Source organism: Pseudoliparis swirei, chromosome 16 (genome assembly GCF_029220125.1).
Source record: "Pseudoliparis swirei isolate HS2019 ecotype Mariana Trench chromosome 16, NWPU_hadal_v1, whole genome shotgun sequence".
NCBI lineage: Eukaryota > Metazoa > Chordata > Actinopteri > Perciformes > Liparidae > Pseudoliparis > Pseudoliparis swirei.
The window spans coordinates 16,475,651-16,501,122 of record NC_079403.1 but is presented as its reverse complement, the minus strand read 5'-3'; the positions used below and the strand labels follow the sequence as shown (position 1 = coordinate 16,501,122).

At 40.6% G+C, this 25,472-nt stretch overlaps 1 protein-coding gene across 1 annotated transcript; it reads right to left on the bottom strand.

Moving 5' to 3' along the window:
* Positions 1 to 1,700: 1,700 nt before the first annotated feature.
* On the bottom strand, positions 1,701 to 23,967 carry olfm3a (olfactomedin 3a). The gene is made up of 6 exons (XM_056434007.1): positions 23,732 to 23,967; positions 7,650 to 7,793; positions 7,056 to 7,211; positions 5,668 to 5,887; positions 3,323 to 3,429; positions 1,701 to 3,028 (listed from the first exon to the last, which is right to left on the bottom strand). The coding sequence occupies exons 1-6, from the start codon at positions 23,849 to 23,851 to the stop codon at positions 2,351 to 2,353; spliced, it is 1,425 nt and encodes a 474-aa protein (XP_056289982.1). The 5' UTR covers positions 23,852 to 23,967; the 3' UTR covers positions 1,701 to 2,350.
* Positions 23,968 to 25,472: the final 1,505 nt, after the last annotated feature.

The following is a 25,472-nucleotide window of genomic DNA, read 5'->3' as shown; positions in this document are numbered from 1 at the left end:
TGTGTTAGTATGTCAGAATTTATTTAAATGTATTCATTATCATTTCTGATTCCAAATATTTGACACACAGTGCTGTAGTTGATGTACATTTTATGAATTGAGAACAACACACTGTGAAAGCACGTATCTTGAGAGTTTACATTCATCTTTTATTGAAGAGAGAATTACTGACACATCTGCTCACTGACGTCATCGAAGGTAGGCGTGTCTCCCTGAACCAATCCCTGGTTTTCTGGTTTTTTTCAACAAACACGTTATTGATAGAGGTTAACATATTTTTCGGGTGGATATTACCATTGCAGGGAGACTGTGCCTTCCCCGGACAAGGCTCACATGTCCCAGGAACGGATGGACTGAGACATGTTCATAGCGTCATTATTTCTTTTTAAATCACGTTTTAAATTGTTATAAAGCGAGACAACAAACGACAAAGATACGTTGATTGGAGACGTATTTGTAACACGTCAAATGTCGACGTAATCGGGGGAGAAATACGTTTCAGTCTGACGGAATTGCAAAATAAGTTTTAGTTCTGGGGGAACGGAATTTTCGTGATACAGTGTTGGAGAGGCTATACTTCATTTAAGTAACTTCTTAAAACCCATTTTTATGCTTTGAAGTGATGTCGTCCTTTTATGCAGTTATTTGGTTCACCTAATTTTGTTTGTCTGTTTTTTATTTTATATTTCTATCTTACCATTCTATTTGTTGTGCCTTGATTCTCTGTAGAGGACGTTGTAAACTTTGTTTTTAAAGGTGCTATATAAATAAAGTTATTATTGTTATTATTATTATTATTATTATTATACAAAGGCTAAAAACACCTTCATTGTCACACCAAAAGAAGATAATTACCAAGCTGTATTTTAATTGCAGCTACTACCATCGTGAAACATTACCTCTAATCTTGAGACATAACAGAAGAAACGGAAACATCTCTTCTCTAATGAGCTAACTTTCTGCTTTAAATCGAAAAAACTTTCTTAATTTGAATTAAAGCCATTGTGGGCTGTCAGAGGCCAGTCGCTGCAATTCCCTGTGATTACTAATGAGGGTTGATACTATTAACAGATTACATCCCACCTTCAACTCTGTGTCTGTGTTTGTTTATCAGTGCGCATGCAAATGTACTTTGCCTGAGGCGTGTTTCATTATATGTGTGTGAAGAAGTGACTGTGTCACCCATGAGAAAAAAAAGAACGGTGGACCACACTGTGACGCATCAAAAGCCAACATCAGGGACCATCTCCTTGTGTTTGAAGATGCCAAAGAGACAAGATAGTGAAGAGAAGGAAATTATAATGAACGCTGTCAATCCCCTCAGCGGTTCATTGTCAGTTCATGCTGAATGAAATGCCAACGGAAGACTCTCAATGCCTCATGTTGAGAGAGTCATCAGGATCATCAAGTACCACTATCTTTTCAAGTTCATCCTTATATTGAACAATATAAAGAAGAGGTCTTTTTACTTCTTATGTCCATGTTATAGAACCACGATAGCCTCCTTGAATTATGGTTTGACTCCTTTTCATTCCTTTCAGTGAACCTGCCTCCTCAAACAGGTTGTTTTGGTTTCAATCAATTAAAAACACCAACATGTGTTTTAACAATGTTTCAGAGTTGGAATCATAGTTTTGGGATAGGCTCGATTCATTACAATCATGGATCAAATGGCCCCGAGAAAGATGATTTTTTCTCCATAAGATCATGGCAGGTATACATTTTACTAGCCAAAACAATTTTAATGAAATGTACAATATTTTAATTTTGAATGAAAATGCACATATGCTTTTTGTTTTTATAAAAAATACAAATGTTCTTACAGTTACACACTTGACAGCAATATCTTATAGGCCCATCTTTAAAAGAATGGCTACTACATTTTATAATCAGCTAGCGTAAGGTGGTAACAAATATGAAGGAGAAGTGTTTTGCCTTTACGGTTTAAATATTTTTAAATATACTTTTAAATAGACAAAAATGCAAACACTGTCAGCGGAACAAATTCGCAAAAAAACACAGCTAAATGCTAGGGAATCACTGCAGACAAAATGTGGACATTCATGCAAAAGCGTTCTCGAGTGTTCGGTTGGCAAACCCAACGAAGCAAATAAGACATTCCAGTCTGATCAGCAGCAAAGAAAAAAATTAAGAAACAAATGTATAACATGTTTTCCAGTAAGGTATCAAGTCATCAGTGTCCATGCTCAGTTCAGCCAAGAATCCAGAGCCACAAATTAGAAAAGTTCAAGGAGTGGCAAGTACAGATACCACAGTCCATTTTGAGAAAAGAGAACATGGTAATTAGGAGGTCCTTGGTGCTTTAGTTGTGGTTGGAAAGGTGTCCTGTTTAAGAGTCATCATCGGTTTTTATGACATGGAAGAGGGTGACATTAAATATGACCTGGTGTCCGTTATTCCAGGCATACAGTGCTCTCTCTCTGGCGTTGTAATCGAGCATGGAGATATGAAAATACTGGTTGTGGAAAGGAATGTCTACGTATTCGTAACTTGAAGTCTTCGTAGAGTAAGCGTAGTAAACCTTTGCACCTGACAGGTGAGAGTTTGTGATATAGAGCGTCCCACAGATCATGAAAGATTCACCCGCATTCCTTTTGGAGTATTCGGTGTTCCAGGTCTTCAGCACATGCAGGGTGTCGGGATCTATCTGGGAGATGACAACATTTCCAGCGTTTTGATTGGTCGCGTACACAACCCACATTCCCAGCTCGTCAGCCATGACATCGATGTCGGAGTATCCACCCCATGTATATGGGTACATGTTGTGGAAGCCGGCGTACTCCAGAGCCCGCTGAGCCAGCACGCTGCCTGTCTCGAAGTTGTACTTGACAATGATGTTGCTCTGGTACTTGTTGTAGTAGAGCGATCCATTGTAGACCATGTGATTGGTTCCCTCCCATTTAAATGGGAGGCTGTAGGTTCGGGAAACCACCCCTGCTACAAAGTCATCCATCGTCTTGTACTCACGCACTATCTTGCTGTTAGTGTAACTGTCCATGTACCAAACCTACATCAGAGAAGATGAAGAGAATGGGCGGTGAGAAACAGCCGACAAGCGACGTAGCCATCAAAATACACTATTTACAAAAAAATGTTTTACAATCATTTAAAACAACATTTTATTGAAGAAATGGAGATGGAACATTAGCAATTTTTATATATCATCATAGATTATCTGAAATCAAACGCACTCCATGATAGCATCCCATCGTCACCTTTTGGGATGTTCTAACGCAACACAAATATAAACTCGACACACTGCACAGCCCCCAGAAAGCACTCCTGTGCTTTCATAACTCACCCCGTTGTTTCTGGTTGATGCGAGAGGATCAGTCATCCATGCCCCAAACCGAGTTCCAGATGTCTTTATTGTAGCAGGTCCAGTGATTTTCATTAATTTCCCACACGCTGTTAATAAAGAAATGCAGCGATAAGATGTGCTGTGGTGTTTTTTGTCTCAAACTAGAATTCTCAAGCCAATGTCATGCCTGTGCCACCAGAGAGTGTGCCCTCAGTGCATACTAAGACAGCACTGGCAGCAAGCTGCTTTTTATAAACATGAAGCAAAATGGTGCAACTACAGTTTGTAGTTTTCAGCACAGCGTTCTGATGCCTCGCCCACATTGTTTTCTTTAATGATGTCTTATCATCGTATCTTTAGTTACGAGCTGCTACATGTAATGTATAACAATTGGCAAAGAACACACAATATAGTCATTTAGTAATTAGTAATTGCTCTGGCTAAAAATGTCAATTCCAATAGCTCTATATGTTACTTAAACTTTATTAAAATAGTCATTTACATACGGGCACACACATACAATTTGACCTCTGCATTTAACCCAGTGGTTCTCAAACTGTTTCTGTCGCGCCCCACTTCGGAGGAAGACAAATATTCCTGCCCAACCGCCCCAACAAAATTGTAATTAAATAGTCCACGGTGAATTTTTATTGAAATAACAACTTTGTGTGAATCCTCCATCTGTGCTTTTTCAAATAATAGAATAAATAAAATTGCAATCACTTTAAATTAAACCAAATTACTCCATCAGACAAAGAAAATGTAAATAAAGTTGTGTAAAAAATAAATAATATTTGGCTAATAGCTTATTGTGGCTGCAAATAACAAAACAAGTTCAACAGAATTAGTGCAGATACAGGTATGTGTGTGAGCCATCAAGTTGCATCAGTATTAGTTCAAATTCACTCAGATTCTCAAAGGAATCAATATTCCCTTGATGAGTCGCCTGTCCCACATCTCAGCTTCAGTGAAACCTGATCTGGTCTGCAACAGAGGAAGCTGCTGCTCTCTGCCTTGAAGATGAAGATTGAATTCATTCAGCTTTCCAAATATGTCACTGAGATAGGCCAATTTCATCAGAAATGATTGATCAGCAAACTTAATAATTAAAATTGAATCAATATATTTTAATTCAAAGTGTTCAAATAATAAACAAATAAAAAAGTTGTGTAACGTTACAAATAAATCATGAACAGACTATGTGCATGGAATTATCCATGCACATATAATTGTGTACAATTTCAATTGCATTGTACCGTCCTGTATGACATATCATGACGGATATTTAATGTCTCTGAGCTCAAAGACTCGCGACAACACGTTTCCTCGTGAGAGCCACCGAGCTTTGAACCAGCTGAAGGCTCCCATCTCCTCAGAGTGAACACAGTGGTGCTTTCAGGGACCTTGTTTTATGAAATTGACCATGCTGATAGCATCGGTCAAAACCTTGTGTAGTTCACGGCACATCTAGCGCTTCTCTGTGTATGACCGTGTGTCCATTGCACGTTGGAGACACTTGATCAGCCTTTTCCCTGCCATGGTCTGCGCAGCATCTGTGACGTCCCGATCGCGCATGCGCAAGCGTAACCTGTCAACGCCGTAACCGTAACGTCAATATTTACACATACTTTTGTAATATGTGAAGTTCTCCGCAATGCCCCCCGCGCCCCACCTGTAATACCTCGGCGCCCCACTTGAGGGTCGCGCCCCAGTTTGAGAACCACTGATTTAACCCCATCCTGGCATTTAGGAGCAACTTGGGCTTCAGTGTTTCCCTCAAGGACACTTTGACATGGATCAGTAAGAGCCGGTGATCGAACCGGCAACCCGGTGGTTAAAGGACGGCCCACTCATGTTTATTTAATAAAGAAAGCTTTCAGAAGGCTTCTTGAAAATATTTTGAAACATCAGGTGGTTTGAAGAGCTTAAGGCTGTCAATATGCCAAACACTTGACAAAAACACAACCTAATTACATATTTTCTTCATGGCATTGGATTGAGTTGAAAATACATTAACATTAAACACATATTTTTTGTGTGGGATGTGAGACAGCAAAGAAAAGCATTTCAGCAACTAGTTAAATTAACCTTTATAATTCAGAAAGTCAGCCTGCAGAGCTTTATTTTTCAGACATTTATCCTTTGGTTCTTTTCTTCAGCAGCAACAGCCAAATACAATGAGGACAACATACTCTTATGACAGTGATGTTCAATTTACGGAATCATGCAAACACTGTTGTACTATTGGACTAATACTATTTACTCACCAGGGCCATTGCCAGCACTAGCTCCAATAAGACAATAGAAATCGCTGCACGCTCACACGCGCAGTGTTCACCACTTACTTAGTTTGCCCATACAGCTGCGGAGTCTGCTGTCCAGGCGCAGAACTCGCTGATAGAGCTCATCGTAGTCAAAGGCCCCGATCTCCTCCTGGATGCCTGTCAGCACTGCTGAGAGGTTCTTGATCTCCTCCTTAAAGTGGGAAATAAGTGCAGCATCCATCTTGTACTGCTCCAGAACAGGGATCAAGGGCTTCAGATCGTCCATCTTGTCCGTAAGCTCCTGCAGAAGTGACCGCAGCAGAAATGGAAAACAGAGAGAGGCGGTACAACGTTGATCAGTGTGATGGTCAGGGACAAACAAAACTACAGCCGGTTTGACAGAGGAGCAAGTCCTGCTTTAGTACATATAGTATCTGTTATGAAACGTATATAACCACATACCTATGGGTAGACTGGACCACTGGTAATTGATTAGGAATTGAACACGTACTCCTGCCCCAGTGCTCTTTATATAGTGTTATCATATGTAGTCGCACGAGACTATAAGTGAAGAGTGGTATTCATACGGAGAAAACAGACCGTGTGCTGTATGAAGCACCTAATAATGGAACAATTAGCCAACCACGCAGAAATTCATCCATGCATTTACCCTTTCAACTTGGTGAGAAAACCACAAATATCCACCATGTATTTACAAGGTGAACTAAAAGGAATGTCCTTAAACATACCTATCCCTGTGTTTCCATATGAAATTCAGATTTGCTGGAGTCAGGCCTTTTCCCCTAAACCATGGCTTTATCTCTGCATTATTGCCATGCTGGGGGTTGTTCAACACAGTGTGTCTTGCAACTCGCCACACTGGAGGTATCCCTACTCCCAGACCAGCAGTGCAGTGCATTCACGCAGGACAACTGCAGCAGAAAACAGCTTCTAAACCCACCAGAGATTGTAAGCACTTTCTGAATAAGAATGCTTTTCTTTGGTTGTGAATGCAGTTTTTTATTTTCCTGCACACACAAAAGGCCTGAACACTGACACATAAGTTATATCGGCTCCTCAGCTCTTATCCTGGCTATTCTCAACAACTAAGGGGGTGATTATTAGCACTAACACAAAGGATGAGGGGACATGATAACACCCCATTTCAGGGCAGTAACAATCAGGTGTTACAATTTGTAGTTTGAGGTGGTTGTGTGCCATTTTATTTCTTGGCCAAGAGCAGTGAGTTTCAGAAGTTGCCTTCAGACAGAGCCGGTCTAGTTTCCCCCTGTTTCCAGTCTTTATCTCGAGCTTTATGTCGAGCTAAACTGACCGTAGAAGTATATTAGCAATTGTGAAATGCCATTACACTGTCACATGGAAAACATTAAATATAGAGAAACTAAATAGAAAAGATTGCTTGAACATTTGATTAAACCAGGCAGTGATTAAACGAGGGCGAAGAATACCTGGAAGTTTCTGGATATGATGGATTTCCTGTCATCCTCAATCTGTCTGAACTTGGTCCTCAGGCCCTTCATCTGGTTTTCCATCTTCATGACATATTGGAAATCTCTCTGAGTGCGAAGGTTCAGGACCTCAATGGACTGAGACATGTTCTGCACCTAGAATAAATCAATGATACACAATCATCCCAAACAGGGTTACTATTCACAAATCGACATATAGCAATATAGCATGGCATGGTATGATATGGTCTCGTATAGCATAGTATAAAATAGGCGAGTGAAGTGAGGAGGACTTCACTTCGGTCCTTTAATTTCACCGCAACAAATTCAACGACACTTTGAAGGGTTTCCCTGGTGAGGCGGTGTGTCCCTGAATGTGTGAGAGGCACATTTTAAAAAGCACAAATGCGGCAGCATATCTGTAAAGCCTCTCTGTAAATGCACAAGATGAAAAAAATTTAAGACGAGTATTAGGCTCCTCAAAAGAACAATAAAGTTCGTCGAACTGTATCCCTCCGTAATCTTTGACAGTGTGTGCTTCTGTGTGCTCATGCTGCACTAGGGTGGTAAACACCTCCCATTACATGCGCTCACCTTCTCCAGGAGCTGGCGGAGCTGTCTGCTTTTGGCATCTCTGGAGCACAGGCTCTGTTCTGGTGCCACCACTGTGCAGATGCAGCGCCCATCAGCATCCTGGGCCGAGCTGTACACCTGCCAGCCCTCCTTTGGCCCGATAGTCTGTCAGCACAAAGACACACGCACTGAAGCTAGATCGATATTTTAGATGATGTACTGCATGTATTATCATTGACTTCATTTTTTTGTGACACCTATTCTCTTTGGAAAGCTGGTAACCTCAAGTAGCAACACAAATATGGTGCTACATATGCATCCACTGGGAGAAAACCTGTACAGACAATGTCGATGCTTAGAGTGGTGCACAGCCATGCACCTCGCAAGAAACAATAAGGCTGACCAATGTCAACGTTGATCATATTTAATGATAATAAGTGGTAAATAAATTGGATGTTCTGTGTTGGATGCTTTTAAGCTGAACACTGATACACAGTCTGCTATTTCATTATGATTAAACACACACATTAGTCCCATCGCCAGACTAGTTTATCAGGTTTTACTTTACAGATAATATCTCCTTATTATAACAATGTATCTGGATTACTGACAAAGCATATATTAAATGACTAGATTACATTTTGTTAGGTGCATGGCAGAGGAGTCAAGCATTCCCTCAGGTCTGGATTATGAACACGATGTGCAGACATGTGACTGCCTCCTCTTTAAAACACCTGTAGGCTCTCTGCCCATTAACTTGCAGATTTCTAATGAACGGTGAAAAATGTCACGTAGTGTTACATATTGTGTTGGTATGTTGCCTGGTCCTCCGTCTAGAGCAGTGTTTTTCAACCTTTTTTCAGCTCCGGCACATTTTTTACAATAAAGAAATCCCATGGCACAGCAACAATTACAAAATGTCAGTTCAGAGTCTGCATTTTTCTTTTGAAATATTTCTCCATCATTTAAGTCTACTATCTTAAATGTTTAAGTAATTACTGCCCTACCTACCGACACCTACTGGCACGGAAGAGTATTTCATCACTAGGCCAGCCACTATAATACAGGCTCAGAGGCTCAACAATGGCAAATAATTTGCAACAAATAAATAATATATTTTTTATGAATTAAGTGAAATTGGACATTTTCCCACGGCACACCTGGCGATCTCTCCTGACACAGTGGCTGAAAATCACTGGACTAGAGCATGTCTTTGTGAACAAAGTCCTCATCCACTCTGTCTGGATGCGCAGCGGGCACAGCCTGCTTGGACAAGCGAGACAGATATTCGTTAAGTTTTATTGGTCGCTCTCGCAGCTGTGTGCGACAATACTGCACGGTGGATGTGACATCATCAACCAAGACCTGTAACCCCACTGAGGTCGACATGCTCCTTGGCCTCTGAAGTAATGCTAACGCTGGGTTACCACTGGTAGTAAGCTATTAGCCTAACATGCTCACTTTCACAGAACACATCCGTACACTGTGTTTTACACCGTGTGTTTTTAGTTTGGAAAAAGGGCCCCAAAAAAGACTCCACCGTCAATTCATTTATATACAGAGTATAAGGTGTGGAGGAAACCATAGTTTGGCAGATCTGCTTTGCATAAATATGGTTGCTATATACTTTAACCTGCTGGAAATTCACTTTGGTCACTGCCTTGTGTATATATTTGGTTTCCTCTGTGTATTTAGTATTTTAGTATTGTTATTGTGTTTTATTTTTATCTTTTATCAATGCTCTAATGTGCACCCGCTGCTGTGATCCTGAAATGTCTCCACTGTGGGACTAATAAAGGAATATCTAATCTAATCTAATCTATATGCTTTGATTGGACACTCACTGTTTAGGGGAGGGGTTTTAGTGTATGGTTAATCATCCTGTGTGCAGTGCATTATTTTTCATAACTGCATGGCTCAGAGTACAATATTTATAACGTGTCCATTTTTCATCACTCAGAATCTAAGTTTTGTTTATTAATGCGGTTCTGTCGACTATACACTGTCTTTCTCAAACTCTAGCTTCAGTTATGTTCCCGTTACGATGTCACAGCCACATCATTATGCTAAAACCTTGGGGTTGCTCAAAGAATATCTTGCCATTCAGAATCAAGTGTTCTCCATTTCTATTACACAGTGCACATTGAAAACTTCAGACATACACTTTGAATGGCTTCAAGTACTTTTTCTTAATTATTCATAGGAACTGTGTGAACTCTCTAGCAATGGAAGCATTCAGCTCACGCTTCAATCAAACAAAAACAGACGAACAAGCCTGGAGATGCTTTTGTACTCAAATCAATATGCATGTCCTTTGTCACAATGGACTTTGATGATAAACCTTGACATCCACCATAACCCGAGTGGAATAACTGAAGAAACAGAGGTAAGTTAAGAAGAAGCCGGGTTTATGAACAAGTAGAATAGTTGTAGAGGTGGTTTTAAAGGAAAACAGGAGCTGCAAAATAACAAAAATAAATGAAAGCAGGACAATGCTGACAAAGAACAAGAAAGAGGACTTGACTGTCAATTAGCTGGAAAGAGGTAGAGGTAGCAGAGTAGGTCTGCAGGCACATCACAACAAAGAAGTACGAAGGCAGCAAGCATAATATGATGAGATGAGGTGAGGAATAGACACTGAGGGCGCCAACCTGAGGAGAAAAGGAAGGAAAGCAGAGAGAGAGAAGCAAAAGAAATAGGCAAATAGGTGGCATTGACAGAAAAATCCCTTTCTAATTCATGACGGCGCAGACATAAAAGGGCGGTTCTATACAAGCACCGACTATAGCGATAATTATTTAACTAGGCCAAGTTATCACTGTATCTCACAGCAGGAGCAACATGTTTTACCTTGTCTAGTTTGATAACGTTGCATTTTACCTGATAAAACGATATTGTTGATGAGACAAAGACACATTTTTCAATGTGGTCTATCTCTCGCTACATTAGAGAAAAGAAGATCAGACCCCAAGGTTACAAGGTTTTAGAGAGCTGCGCGCCAAAGTCTAGTCATTAATCATCCTCACAAAACAGCATACAACAGCTCAAAGCCCTCCCCAGCCACTGAAGCATCTCCCTCACACACACACACACACACACACACACACACACACACACACACACACACACATTTATTTTGGTATTCATTCACCAAATGCACAGTCACACATATCCTTGTGGATTTAAAAATAAAACCTCTTTCAAACTTTTGAAGTGATTTGCTCAGAAAGCCTCTCAGGAACACGTTTGAAATGAGTCAGACATAATGTTTTGGTCTTGAGCATCAAAAAGATTACTGAATAAAGAGTGTTGAACAATAAAGTGGCTGGACTGAGCAGATGGGAAATAGGCTGAGAAATGCAGCACGATAAGATACAGCAATATTTACTAAAATCATTTCTTGACAAATGGCATGGAGTAGTTGTGTGTGTGGGCTCACTTGTTTATTGTCACTGCTCTTTATTTGTGTTCATTAAAACCTCTGCTCGTTCTGCCTGCAGGTACAACGCCCTGACGGCACTCTTGAACGTCACTCTGTCGTGGTTACTGCATGGAGCATACGATGAGAGTTCAGCGGAACAAGACCCTTTCTGAGCCGTCTATACTGTCAAAGACAAAACTCTGTTTGACTCCCAGTTGATAATTTAAAAAAATGCACAATTCAAACTCATGTCTGTTTGGTGCTTCTTATTATAAAATATTGCAGGGAGGAACTATTTCTACAGACTACAGTATTAATGGTTATTTTCAGTCTTCTGCATATGTTCTCCACACACAGAAACAGGTGGCCAAGACACCTTTGTGTTTCCTCTGTAGTCCTCTTCTTGATCTCCTCGTCCTCCGTGGCCATGGTTAGACTAATGGCTGTGTTCAGGTCGCTGCAGAAGGCATCAATACTTCTGAAGAAAAGTTGCCAATTTGTAAAATACTTTCCATCAGTATTCAATATGTAAATCAGAAAACAACAGCCAGATGTAGTAGCGGCTGGTGGATTATTTTTTTAGTAGGGGCATCCAATCAATTTCAGCAAACATCCCAGTATGATGCAATGCAAAAAGTATCAAACACACATTACTACTACTACTTAAATATTTAACATTTATTCCAACACTGACATAATAAAGACATCTTATTCATACAATTCAGTATATTAATATATAACATATATATATATATATATACATAATATAAAAATATTCAGTATATGACATGAATAACATATAAATTATAATAATTATAATATAAATTATATAAATGTTCTAAAAAAACATGTTTATATATTAAGTTGCCCCTTGTTAGGGTTAAAGTGAGACCTGTTTTTATCCTCCTCCTCATTGTGTTTCTTCACCTCCTCCTGTCTCCTGTGTCCATCTGGTAGTGACCTTCACTTTGCCCAATATGGCTGCTTGAGGAGACCTCATGTGTGTCCTGGTGTTCTCGTGTTTTCTTTATTTTTCTGACAAGTGGTTCATGTCCCTTACTCCCGCAACTGTCCATGCTGGATCTGTCCCCGGGATTTATAAAGCAAAACACGGCATTGGCACGACAGCATCCAGCTAACCGAACCTTCGGGTGTACCGGTCTTTATAAGCTTCCTGTGCCACTTCCCTTTCAGCCAGTTGTCTTCTTAAGTTCTTCTCTCAAACGGGTCTTGGAGGAGAGAATACTACCAGGTCGGGTTCTTGGAAGAGAAGTGCACGCGCTGGCTGTTGTCATGTCGTTAAAGAAAGTACCTGACGAGAACGTGCAGCTTTTGAGCCAGACAACTGTGGCCCAAAGCTGATTGGCTAAATTGTTTCAGGTTCAGGTTCAGGTTACTTTATTCATACCCGTAGGTAGACTTGGTTTGCAATGTGAAGTGAGGCATTTATCTCAAGAAAACATTACAATCAACACAAGAAAAAACAAGACAGACATGAATGATAAAAGTTCACAGAGCCACAAATCAGTGTTCTAATTCTAATTTGTTCGCCGTAATGATGGCTGCTGGAACAAGGCTGTTCCTATATCGCTTTGTTCTGCACTTTGGTACTAAATACCTCCGTCTGGAGGGAAGGAGCTGAAACTCCCTGTGCAAAGGGTGTGAGTCATGCTTTATATCTTTAATCTGTAATAGGGTAAACTACTTCTTAGACCCGTCTCTTCTGGGCCAAAATGATTCGACCCCAGCGCAGCTGAGATATGCAGACAGGCAGAGAGGACGTGCAGGAAGTGCAGGAAAAGCATATATTTTATAAATATTACTGGGTATCTTCCATATTTCCAAAACACAAATATGGACAATTCGTATCATTTATAAATATTATAAATATTATTATTAGAGATGCTATGAAGCAGCAACAGGCCACAGTTGTATTGTGCTGTGTGACTGATGGTTTATTAGAGGACTAGTTTACTGTGAGTGCTTGACTCAGCCTAATATTGCGAAAAGGCTGCCAGTTTTATGAGGTGTTTTTTTTCTCCAACCTATGTATATATTATTATATATATTGTATTGGCCAGTGTACTCCTGTAATACTGTATTTTCTGAATCCAATTACAAAAATAAATCTTTTTCAGCTAGTCACTAGCAGCATGGCTTCAATAGTGACAGTCTATTTGTTCTTTCACCACTTTGGTGCACATTAAAATCGCTGAGCAACTTTTGCATCAATAGTCATGGTCCCCAGACGGTGAATCCCAATTATGTTGATGATCATTCATCTTATCATGTAACAACGCCACAGGTTAAAGCTTTTACATCTCTGCATTTTCTTCATGGTTTGGCAGAGTCATGCTTACCTGACGATGTATCTTCTTGACTTTGAACAATCCTGACTTTATTTTTGGAGTCACCGTGAGGATGACATTTATGGTTTTAAAAAATGTCCAACAACTATTGGATGGATTGCAATGAAATTTAGTACAGACATTTATGCTCCTCTCAGGATGAATTGTAATAACTGTTGTGATCTCTTACCCTTCCGTTAAATGTCATCATCAGGCATATATAATGATTCTTATGAACAGCTAGCAGCCTCTAATCCAAAGGCCTTTCCTTTACTCTGGTGACTCCTTACAGCCATCTGAAGACAGCAGGTATCTCCTCCATCTGCATTCTCCAATTTTAGTGAAAACTTTCCAATCCCAGTCATGCGCAGCAGATCCACTGAATGTTTAACCACAGACACATCTGTTCATATGTGTACATCAAACAAATCATTTTGATTTGTAATTTTACAATCTGTACTGCTGAGTTAAGAGTACGCAAAGTTTGATCAATTAAAAACATCTCTCTGCGCAGCCAACCCACTGAGGAGCATCCCTTACCGCCAGTCATTTCCTGTGTCTCCATCCAAACCAGCGGGTAACCAGAGCAACTCTGCATACGTCATTTGATATTTAATGAGCCTGGCCAATATGTTGCCCGCAGCTCTGCATTTTCATTTGGTAGATATGTGGCCGTGATAGACAACACAATAACATGGAGATCAGTTGTGATACATTTGATAGTATAATTCCAAGAAACAAAAGATCATTATTTGAAAAAAAAGCAATTTATTTTTGGTTTATTACCATGATCAGGAGATTAAGCAACATTCAAAGATTATCAGCAAGTATTTGCTGTTCTTAAAATTGGGTATTTAATGTATTAAATAAGATTGGTAGAGTTGCCTGTTAAGAATTGTTATAGTTGGACTTCCTCATTGCCAGAAAGAACATTTATTGAAGATGTTAGATTACAATTTTTGAGTTATATACGTTACCTATAGTATTGGTTTAGTCTTAGAATTTAAGTGATGCATTTTGAGTGATAAATCGAATTTATTGTCATTTGTTAAGTTCCATCAGAAATGACCAGTCACCACTGTTGATATTTTCATCTGTGCAACTGTGTTTGCTCACAGCTGACATGCTGAACACAAGTGGACTTGCAAAGTCAACAGCACCCAGAAAGCATAAACAGGAATATTAATGAATTTCTCCCTGTGGAAGATATATTTCATGCTCTTCCCAGCAGACAGGTATCGTGCCAATTACACACCTAATTGAATCCCTGTTGCTGTTTGTTATTCTGTCATCAACATCAGTTTTACTTTGCCTACTCCACACATCAGATTTTCTCAGTCCTCATCAACCTTTTGTGTGATTGAGGAAAACTCAGAGGGGTTTGATGAGGGAGCAAGAGTGAATATGGAAAAGTGAATATGGATAGTGAAGGATGTCGGGGAGATTTAGCTCCCGGCATCAGATCCGAATCACTTGCTTCACCCTCACCCGTGACTGTGAGCAGTTTATCTACAATGACAACCTTGGAAACAAGGTGAAAGAGGAATAATATGAGGTTAGGTTGCTTCCCGATTCACCTTTACATGCACATTATTAGAGCAAATTAAACAATCTTTGTTTCGTCTTTGTCATCTTATCTTTTTGCATTGCATTCTTTGTCATTGGATCGCTGGAGATCCTGGCAAACTCTGCACTTTACTCGACTCAGCACTTTACTTTGTTTTCCCCCTGTATATTTAGTATTAGTATTAGTCTTTAGTTTTTAGTATTTAGTTTTGTGTTTTATATTTATTATCATTGATGCTCTGATGTGCACCGCTACTGTGATTTTTGAAATTTCCCCACTGTGGGACGAATAAAGGTATATCATATCATATCATTTATCATATCATGCATTTTATTTATTTATTTTAAATTCTGAGGATAATCCAAGTGACTTGCTATGTATACTAAAGCATTTCTCTACACTTGAGTAACATTTCTATGCAAACACATCTAACTTGATCAAATATATTGTTTGCTGCAAAACTAGCTGGATTCTAGCAGATGAACTATTCTGTTTGGTGCTAAGTGGATCTGTTTTCACTGCCTCAAGTCCATTTCCTGTAGATGATTGTCTGCACCGTAAACGGATCTTCACCCTGCTCAGCATAGCCGTGATCCCTTAAACGTATTCCTTTGCCGGTCTCATGATTGCTGATTCCATTTGCTATCCTGTATGGGTCGGGCAATGGGAGGAACTCCCCAGTGAGGGGCAGCAGTGACAGAAATCAATGTGTTATAACTACAGTCTAGATAAACAGCTTGAGAGGTATCCAAATATCCAAGCATCAGCTGGAGCTGTATAGAGGCAACACAACTATTCTAATTCAAGTAACCATTATTATTATTAGTATTATTATTATTATTTTGCCACTAGAGTGTAACATTTGGTAGTGCAAGCTTACTCTCGGCAGGCCATCCCTCAAGTGGCACCTTCCTCCCCACAGCTGTCAGACAAACAGGCGGATGGAGCTATAAGGTGATCGACTTGAAAGATCTTGTTTAAGTCATGCATCCTTTACTCTTATTTATTCTTGTCACCAGATATCTGTGTGCATTTCATTGCAGAACATCAGAACTGTCCATTCGGGCTTAGATAACCTGTTTAGAGCTGTAAAGCTGTTACCAGTCAAGACAAACAAACGTGTTGGGGATTAGTCCTGCATCTACTTAGCTGTGCGTCCACCTGCTTTTAACTGGGCAGGTTAGAATAAGCGTTGTGTAATCTCTAAACAATAAACCAAAAAAACTGCCCTATTAGACTCAAGTTCATGTGTCAGTGATGCCAACAAGGCTACATCTGATATCACAGTGAGGCTGCCGTCCTGCCTGCCACAAGACAGAGAGCTAAACAGATGCTATCCATCCAGTCATCTATCAACCTGTCCAAACAAGAAGCCGCCAGGGTATTGGAGGCAAGTGAAGTGGAATGCGCATGTCAGCTCTGTAACTGATGATCATACTGCTTAAATGAGTTAACATTTTAGCTCTAATGGCAGGGGGGAAATGAACTAGCATTTGCAGCCAGCTCTGTAACCAGACTGATGCCGACATCTAAGACAGCTATGACGAATTGTAACACCACTAAACACAGGCCACGGCAATCCTGGCAACTACGAACCGGAGACCGTAAAAGCTTCCAGTAAGATACTGACAAAGAGCTGAGGCATACGATGGAGGGAAAGAGGGAGGGGTAATAGACACAGTGAAAGGAAATGCCATCTCCTCTCTCAGATGTGACTGTGGTGAAAGGCGAGCAGGGAGATTAATTTCCTCGAGGCGTTCCACCTTCTTGCCCATTTTAACCCCGACACAGTGAAGATTGAATAGATAATTCTGCAGGACCTCGGCACATTCTGCCCACGACCGTCTCTGAGTGCGCTACAGCATTATATCGTTCCCTTGGCTGTGCTTCTTCTCTAGGGCGTGCATGTCAGTCAGGAGCACCACGGAGGATGATAATGAAACAGCCATCAAACGTTATTGGTGGAGTTAAGCCAGTGGACATTATCGGGCCACACTGAATGCGACATGCATACACAAGCAGAAGAGCAAACAGCTGGGACGTTGCTCTGACGTACATCTTTTTCTCTAGATGCAGAACTGTAGTCCGTTTGAAGATGTTTTCAATCATGATGGATCGTAGAGGGGGTAAATCAGTGATACCAACATTAAAATTTAGGATTAGTCAAACAAGCATGGTGTACTTGGTACAATTTTAAGCACCCTCATCTTGAGCATTACTCTTTTGGGATATGTTTCACCGAAGGAGGCCCTGTAATTGGGATTTTTACTTCTTATGTTGGTAAATCTCGTGGAGTACAGTATAACAACCCTACTTTAATTGAAGCCCAAATCAAATCTATTTCATCAACATGAAAATGTCTCAGCAGCTTTTCGGGGTAAGTGTTTGTAAAGTGAGAGTTTGCTCATTAGTATTGCGTAAGAAACTCTGAACAGTTTTCTTTTATCCTGGAAAAGGACAATCCTGCATTATTACCAGAGAATCCGCAGACTGTTAGAGAAAAAAAGATTGCGGCAAAGTTTGTTAACTTGATTATTTCCTCTAATCTTTGCATTTTCTCCTGCTAATTATGCTCCGAAGTATGGGAATGTTGAAGCTGCACCAAGAGACTCTCCATTTCAGCCTCCACGCTCACATAGAAGCAGAAGAGTTTAAGGAAAATAAGATTATGCATACATTTTGGATGTATGTGTTCACACTGGTTTGTGATCAGCGGTGCAATAAGTAATGGTTGCAATTATGGGATTTAATATAGGATAAAACAGTCACTATTAGTATGTGCAGTGCATTCCACCATGCCTTTGAAGTTATATGGCAATTTATTTTCTGTAATTGCTGAAACTTAAATTCTATACTTTACTTCACTTCATGATTTTATGTTTCTTAAAATGACTTTCAGCAACTTTGAGAGTGCCTTGTGGCTTCAAATGTGAGCAGGTTAAATGACCATGGTGTACATTTTACAGTAGCTAGCTCACTAACTACTTTGTAAACTCCTTCAAGTCGCATGAGGCTGCGCTATTTATTCAGTTTATTTTGTATAGCCCAATATCACAAATTAGAAATTGGCCTCAAAGGGCTTTACAATCTGGACACATAGAGATCCCTGTCCCAGGAACTCACATCGGATCAGGAAAAACTCCCAAGAGATATTTTTAAAAAAAATTACGAGGAAAAAAAGGGAAGAAACCTTCAGGAGAGCAACAGAGGAGGATCCCTCTCCAGGATGGACAGAAGCAATAGATGTCATGTGACCAGAAGGAAGCGTTACAGAGTAACAACACAATGAATATGACAGAGTGTATGAATAGTTGGTAGTAGGCATGGACCACGATCCAGACCTCCACAATCCATCAGGCAGACACCACAACCTGATGCTTAACATTTAAGGCTGGTATGGACCTCAACTGTACAGCAGCTGCACTGGAAATGCACAATTGTCCGTTCAAACCTCCACAGTGATTGTCCAAATATTGTCACGCTTTTGGTTTCTCCACATGTTGAAGCTGTGGGCAATATGTGACTTCTTAGAAGTGTGGAGGGTGGACTTTGAAAAAACGAGCAAAGATGCCGGGAATGAATAAGACATCGTGTGTCAGGATGGCTGTTGTAGCCTGAGAGAGAGGACCCAAATGCTGACAACCCTCCACAGAATCTTTAATCTTCTAAACTCACAAAAACAGGTCAAACACAGACACAGACTCAACAGTACGAACCAACACTGAGGAATGAGACAAACAGGGTTTAAATACACAGGGAAGGTGCATGTGATTGGATACCAGGTAACAAGACACAGGTGGACACAATGAGGGCGGGGCTAGCAATCACACAGGTGGAAACAATCAGGAACAGGGCAGACAATCACAGGGACAGGAAATGCAGGGAAACAGATGACAAAAGAGACAGAGACTTCAAAATAAGACACAAAACAAGGCACAACAATTCTGGATCATGACAATGTGCTTATCTCATCCAACACGGTCACTGTTTGAATGCATGGCTTACAATCCTAATGCCTTCATAACAGAGACTTCTTTTCTATTTTACTCTATTGACTTCTAATGAGCACATCATGTCAGCTCAGCAGCCGAGGCTTAACTAGCTGCACAATGCGATACAAAAAAAGATGACGTCAATATCTTCTTCATCAACTGCTGAGGATGCTGACTTTTTGCCTGGTACATGCAGTTTTTAGCATCAATTGTTTTATATTCAACCATCACATTCATTAGGAAGACACCTTTTGCAAGATTGACATTTTATTTATTTTGAGTGGTAAATCTGCCCCAGTTATCAGTGTATATAGCATATAAACAGCGAGAATGAAAAGCTTAGCAATAGCACTATAAGAAAAAGGAAACTTTAAACACACAATAAACATATTGCCAGTATTCTTGTGGTATGCTTTAAATTGGAGGTAACCTAAATTCAACTCAAACTCAACTCTGCTCTTGTGATTCATTGTTAGCTAAGATCTGCCTCTCTGTTTAAAGCTACCTAACAAGTTCTATAACATTTTATCTATGCGAGTAAGAAATTAACAAGCAAGCCCATAATTATCTCGCTGGTTGAATGACTCCAGTATAAATTTATTGAGACCACAAAACTCTTCCACTCCTCTAAAATCCAGCCTTTCAGCTCTCATCCAGCGACATGTACGTGGTGTGGGCTCTGCTCGGGCTGTAATTCCTGTAATCATGAGGGCAACAGAGAGAGAGGGTGGTAACTATGCCCCCCGGCAGATTCAACATCATGTCTCAACTCCGGTAATTATGGCTCAGACTATTATTAACTGAAATGCATTCACCCAGAATAGTGAAAAGTAGCTCAAAACAGGGGAAAGTCACTTTAAAGACTCATAATCATCATGTATAAAAACAAAGCGATTTTAGGCATTTCCTAATGACACACATTAGTTTAATCTCTGTTGATGTATCTCCTTTTAGATAACATAGTGTGAGCCGCAAGCCAGAAACGGGCAAAACAGCACAAGTTATGCAAGAACAGAGAACTGTTCAGACGTACCTTATTGCTGGGTTATTGGTCACTGTCAGTACTTGGACATCTTATTACTAATCAAAGGGATTAATTCACTCGCCTGAAAAACATAAGCTCAATTGAATCATTCATAACATTTTCCTTCCCCACATACCTAAAAACTGACACATACTAAAGCACGCAATAAAAGAGAGTGGCAGGCAACCTTACACAGACTCAAACCGTCGACCATCTATCTCTCCAGGACCAAGCTGAACGCGTCATATATATTTACCCTGCTGATGGTAAAAACAATTCACATCCATCATCGGTGGACTTTATTTTTTCCCAGTCCATCATCTCTAACTACCCTCTCCCTGCTTCCGACATGAAACATGCAGCGTCACAACTAAAGACTTTGCTGGCAGTCTTGTGGCCGGCTGTTTGCTTTGTTTGTGTCGACACGTATATATTTAGAGGGTGTCGTTTCTAATTTGGCCCCCTGTGAAAACGGTGATGTGAGATATGATTATGTGTGCAGGTTTGTGCCTGCAGCATAGCTCATCTTATAATGTGGCATCTGTGGCGGACGAATTCTCTCACCGAGGCTGAGTGCATCAGCCACAGAAATACTAATGCAAGCTGGAAAGGAGTGTCAAATAAAGCAGCAGCAGCATCAGCTCCTAAGCGACACCTTCAGCTCGACAACAGGCGACCATTTGAGGGACCATTTTCATATGATTAAAGATCAACAGGACATCATATTGATGAGAGGACTAAATATTCTCCTCACTAACAATGCAGCTGTGATCACATTTTAGGTCATATTTTAGGTCACCTACTCACAGTGGCTAACACAAAGGGCAAGAGCCACAACAAAGCTCCATCCCACTGGAGTTGAGAGTCATTGTTACTCCAGGTATGTTCATGCGCACCATGCGTTTATTTATACACCAAACATATTTGGGAGAATTAAGATTTTCTCTGGACTTGTTTGCTGTTACTAACCAGCTGTTACATTATATCCCAGAGATCAACATGGCACCAATACTGTAGGCACAAAAGGACGGCCAATACAGGCAGGACTGGGCAGGTTTAGCATAGCTGGAATGCATTACATCGACAATATCTACTGCTTCATTTCATTGAAAATGAATTTGAAATGTAACTAGAATGAGCGCACTAGAGATACTGTCATAAAAATATGATACAGGAAGTACTGGAATAATGTAAGTACTGTGATACTGGAGGTAAGAAGGCATTGCCAGGTCAGTTGTAATGAAAGACGATGTTGAAGATATACTGGATTTGACCTAAAATCTCAAAATTGATTTTCTCTGTTTTACCATTAGCTGTGACGATTAAGGAAAGATAGGTCTTGTGAATTTTAAGTGGGCCGTTGAATTCTGGCAGCGGTCTGACGTCAGACTCCTTGAGTCTATTAAGTCTCTCTCTCTCGCTCTGTCTCTCTCCCCCAATCGATATGTCCTCCAGGTGCAGGATATAATGTGTAATCATAAAACACAAATTCCAGTCATCATTTTGATCATGATGAGAGTAACACAATGCCGTTAGCAGTCACTGTGTAATTACCCGGCTGGCACAGACCATAAGGGAAAACTAAACTACGCAAATATTTCATTTTCTCACAAAGGCTCCTTTGGGATCTGTCATGTATAATGCAGAGGTAGTATCCATGCCCCAGTGAAGGGGTTTGCATACCATTAGCCCCAACTTTATATCCAGAAAAGAGCTGTGTTTTAACAGGATATTTTAGGGTTGTTAAATGGGAGGGGAAAAAAGAGGCATGGACTTATTTATCAAGAGGGAGAGACTGCCACCCTTACGATAATGAAAAAAGCCTTCTGTACAACGTCTGACAGCCTGTGAGTGACAGCTTAATCATTTCTAGCTTAGCGTATTACTATAAAAGCTTTGCCTTTCCAGATCTTTTGACACACTGAAGCAGAAAGGGCCGTGCTAGCAATTTGCATGCAGGTCTTGCTCCAGCAATATCACTCATTCCTCAATGGCAGCGGGTTTATTCATTGATTTAATCAAAACCGATGAAAGACAGAAACATAACTAAATGATAGTCATCAGAGGTAACCTGGGGTAACACTGCAGAAATGTATTTCTAACATCTAGAGAGGATGTCAGTAGATGTCTGTTAACACATTCACAAAAACCTGTGGACCAAGGATGCACATGGCTGCAAACATTATTATCATTTCTGGTAAATGTGTCCATTGCACTTTAATTGAATTGCTTCTCCTATATAGTGTTAGAAATAACCAAACTGACGGCATCAAATAGCTTTGTCTGTAAGGCCATCAGTTACAAAACAAAAAGGTATTATAAATCATAAATAAAACTGTAAAAGCAGTGAGACCTCACATTTAAACAGCTGAATAGGAGACACATGCTATTTTGTACTTGATAACGATAAATTGCCAAATGCATTTATCACCTATAATTTGTCAGGGACTAGGAGAGGAACACGGATCTCCACATCATGTATGTGGCAATGGGTGTATTCGCCAGCATCCTTCCACTCTGCTCAAAAAGGTTCAGACAACTAAATATGACACAAAGGATAATGTGTTCTCTTCCATCCTGTGGGCTGCTGCATAGCCAGAGAGCTCGTGTGGTGAAGTTTCAGCGACATCGACTGGACAGCTCCACACCCTCAATGTCAGAAGACCCAGAGCAACGTATTGATCTACCTATTAATCATAGAGGACTTTGGTAGGAGTTGTCCTTAAGTCACAGTTATTCCAGCTTCGTACAAAACTACAAATCACATGTAATTCCCTCAAATGTAATTTGTGCGATTTGCACAACGATAAACACAATTCGGACATAGTATTTCATTAAGGCAGGAGAGACTGTCCTTGGTGGGGGAGGGTGAGGTTATTCCCCTGAGTCTTAAGCATCACCATGTGCTAAAAACAATCAATAGCCTTTGCTGAAATGGTGGTCTCGCCCAACGCATTTGCTCTCACAACCACACACATGTAAAGACATAAAAGATGATCCACAAGTGGGCTAGATCAGCTGCATAGGCTGAAAGTTATTAATCACAAAGGTGGTTCGCACACGTTAGATGCCTATTGTGTGCCGTATACTTTCCATTTTTTCTTCGAAAAAAATGCAATAAAAAGTGGCATTTCAATATGTTGTTGCAAATCGAAAAAAACAAAATACAAAACCGCATTTAAATCTCTTGCTGGATGAATAGGGTATATTTGTAAAACCTTTATACACATGATCACATGATACCTTTTGAGGCAAATTAGTAATTTGTGATATTGTGCGATACAAAATAAACTGAATTGAATTGAATGATCCACTAACACTGCATTCTGGAAAGTTTTAGTATGTATTCATATTGTTTCCGCCCATGTGGAGGAGCGCGCCAGGCATACTGATGAGCCGAACTCATATTTAAAACCAATCCTTATTATCGTGGACATAAGTACATAAACTACACCCGCACCGACGTGCAGCGCATCCCGTGGCTCTGTGTGATCCTGTCTGGTCTAACTGGGCTCATGCTACTGGTGGTAAAAGAAGCACGATCACAACGTGGGACTTTTGAGTGAAGTTTGGCATGACGGCGTCCATAAACAACCTGACACGTATCGGGGCGATGGTTACTGCACCGACATGAGCTCCTGCTGTCCTCCACCCCGAGGGGAATATAGGCGTTAATATTGACCGCTACGCTCTAATATATGAAACAAGTGGCAGCAAGCGATTTGAAAATAATGTGGAATAAGAAGCTCACCAGAGAGGGATATAATCCGAAAATGGTGAGGGAGAGGACAGGGTACAGGACGCTCAACAGGACCCGCATGGTGACGGGCTCCTGGCAGCCACTTTGCTCCAAGGTGCAGTCCTTTAACATAAAGCTTCTGTCCTTTCGGTCTCCTCCGCGCGGTCTCTACTGGAGTCCAACCCCGGACAGAGCGCTCCGACGGCGGCGGCACGGAGTCCTCACGTTCACCGGCATCACACCCTCCGCTCCTCAGAACCACAGCGCTCCGTCTGAGAGCAGAGCCGACACAAAAAGTTTTGAGCGAGGGGGAAATATTCAAAGATTTTAGTTCCTGCAGACTGCAGGGGAGGTGCAATAAGGGTGGATGTGACATCACTAGATGGGTTTACCTATATCTACCCATCTATAGTGTCTTATATCTATCATATTTTATATCTATCTCTATCTATCTATCTGTCTGTCTGGATAGTTTATATAATGACACTTGGATATTGATGACCTTCATACAGTTGTCTTTAAAACAAAAGTGCCAATACTTCTTACTGTCACTATGCACTCAGGATTCTGTCAAAAACTACAGGCGTGTGTGTGTGTGTGTGTGTGTGTGTGTGTGTGTGTGTATGATTTAGCTTTGACTCAAATTGCTATGCATAGATGCTAATGGTATAATCACAAAAACGTGTGTTGTGAGGAACTAATGGGGCTGAAGTCCTTCAAAACAGAGTTTTTTCGAATGTCTATCCATGAACATATAGTTTGTGTTTGCACAAATGATCTTATATTGTGGCTAGCCTTCACACACACACCTACACACACACACACACACACACACCTACACACACACACACACACACACACACACACACACACACAATGGTTGCATCAATACATTGTTCATCGTGTTACAGTGGGGTTTGGGGCTGGCAGAGATTCAGAGCATGTGCTTTGTGGATATGAACTTGCTACACAATTTGCTTACAATCCAAGCTGCGTATTCCCTCTTGTTTCTCTTCCCCATGTCTACAACATCCTACCTTTAAGGACATCGGGGGGGGAGGAAGCAGATCGAGAAACAGGTGCGGCAACAACAACAACAACAACCTCATAGGACTATGGTCTCTGGCATTTTCTTCAAACGGAGAGGAAAGCAAATGAGGGAGCCTGGTTCTTCATGACTCCTGTTCAGGGCTTGAGCTGAGATTTTTTTTTTTTTTTACAATGCAGATGAGTGGGTTCTCTGCACATTTGTGGTTACCCTCATACTGTATAGTGTCATGAATATATCATGCCTGAGATATTCATGAAACTATTCATCAGTGGAGCAGCAGCGGGGAGATGAGATGCCAGTGCAGGCTGATGTGGAGACGCATGCCTCTGGAAAAGCAGCGGCACAGTGCCTTGAGCTGCAGTGCTGCTGGCAGTTGTATTCATTTGAATTCTTGATAATCTGGTCATCAGTTGTGTGACATTTTGTGGGGGTGCTCTTACTGTGTCATGAAGAAGAATCTCGCCACAAATCTCCCATCAAAGCAGCAATGGATTTCTTCCTTTCCGGCCTAGAGCTTCTCATATTCAGTGACAACATCTATCAAAATACAAAGCCATGCTCAGCATAGCTTTACGTGTGCTTGTTTCTGGTAGTTCCTCGTGAGAATAGTCACCCATAGGCATCACTGGATATATAGTAGAAACGAATTAAAGTAAGACATTAGTTGAAGATTGTTTTGTTGGTTACTGGGATTATCCATGT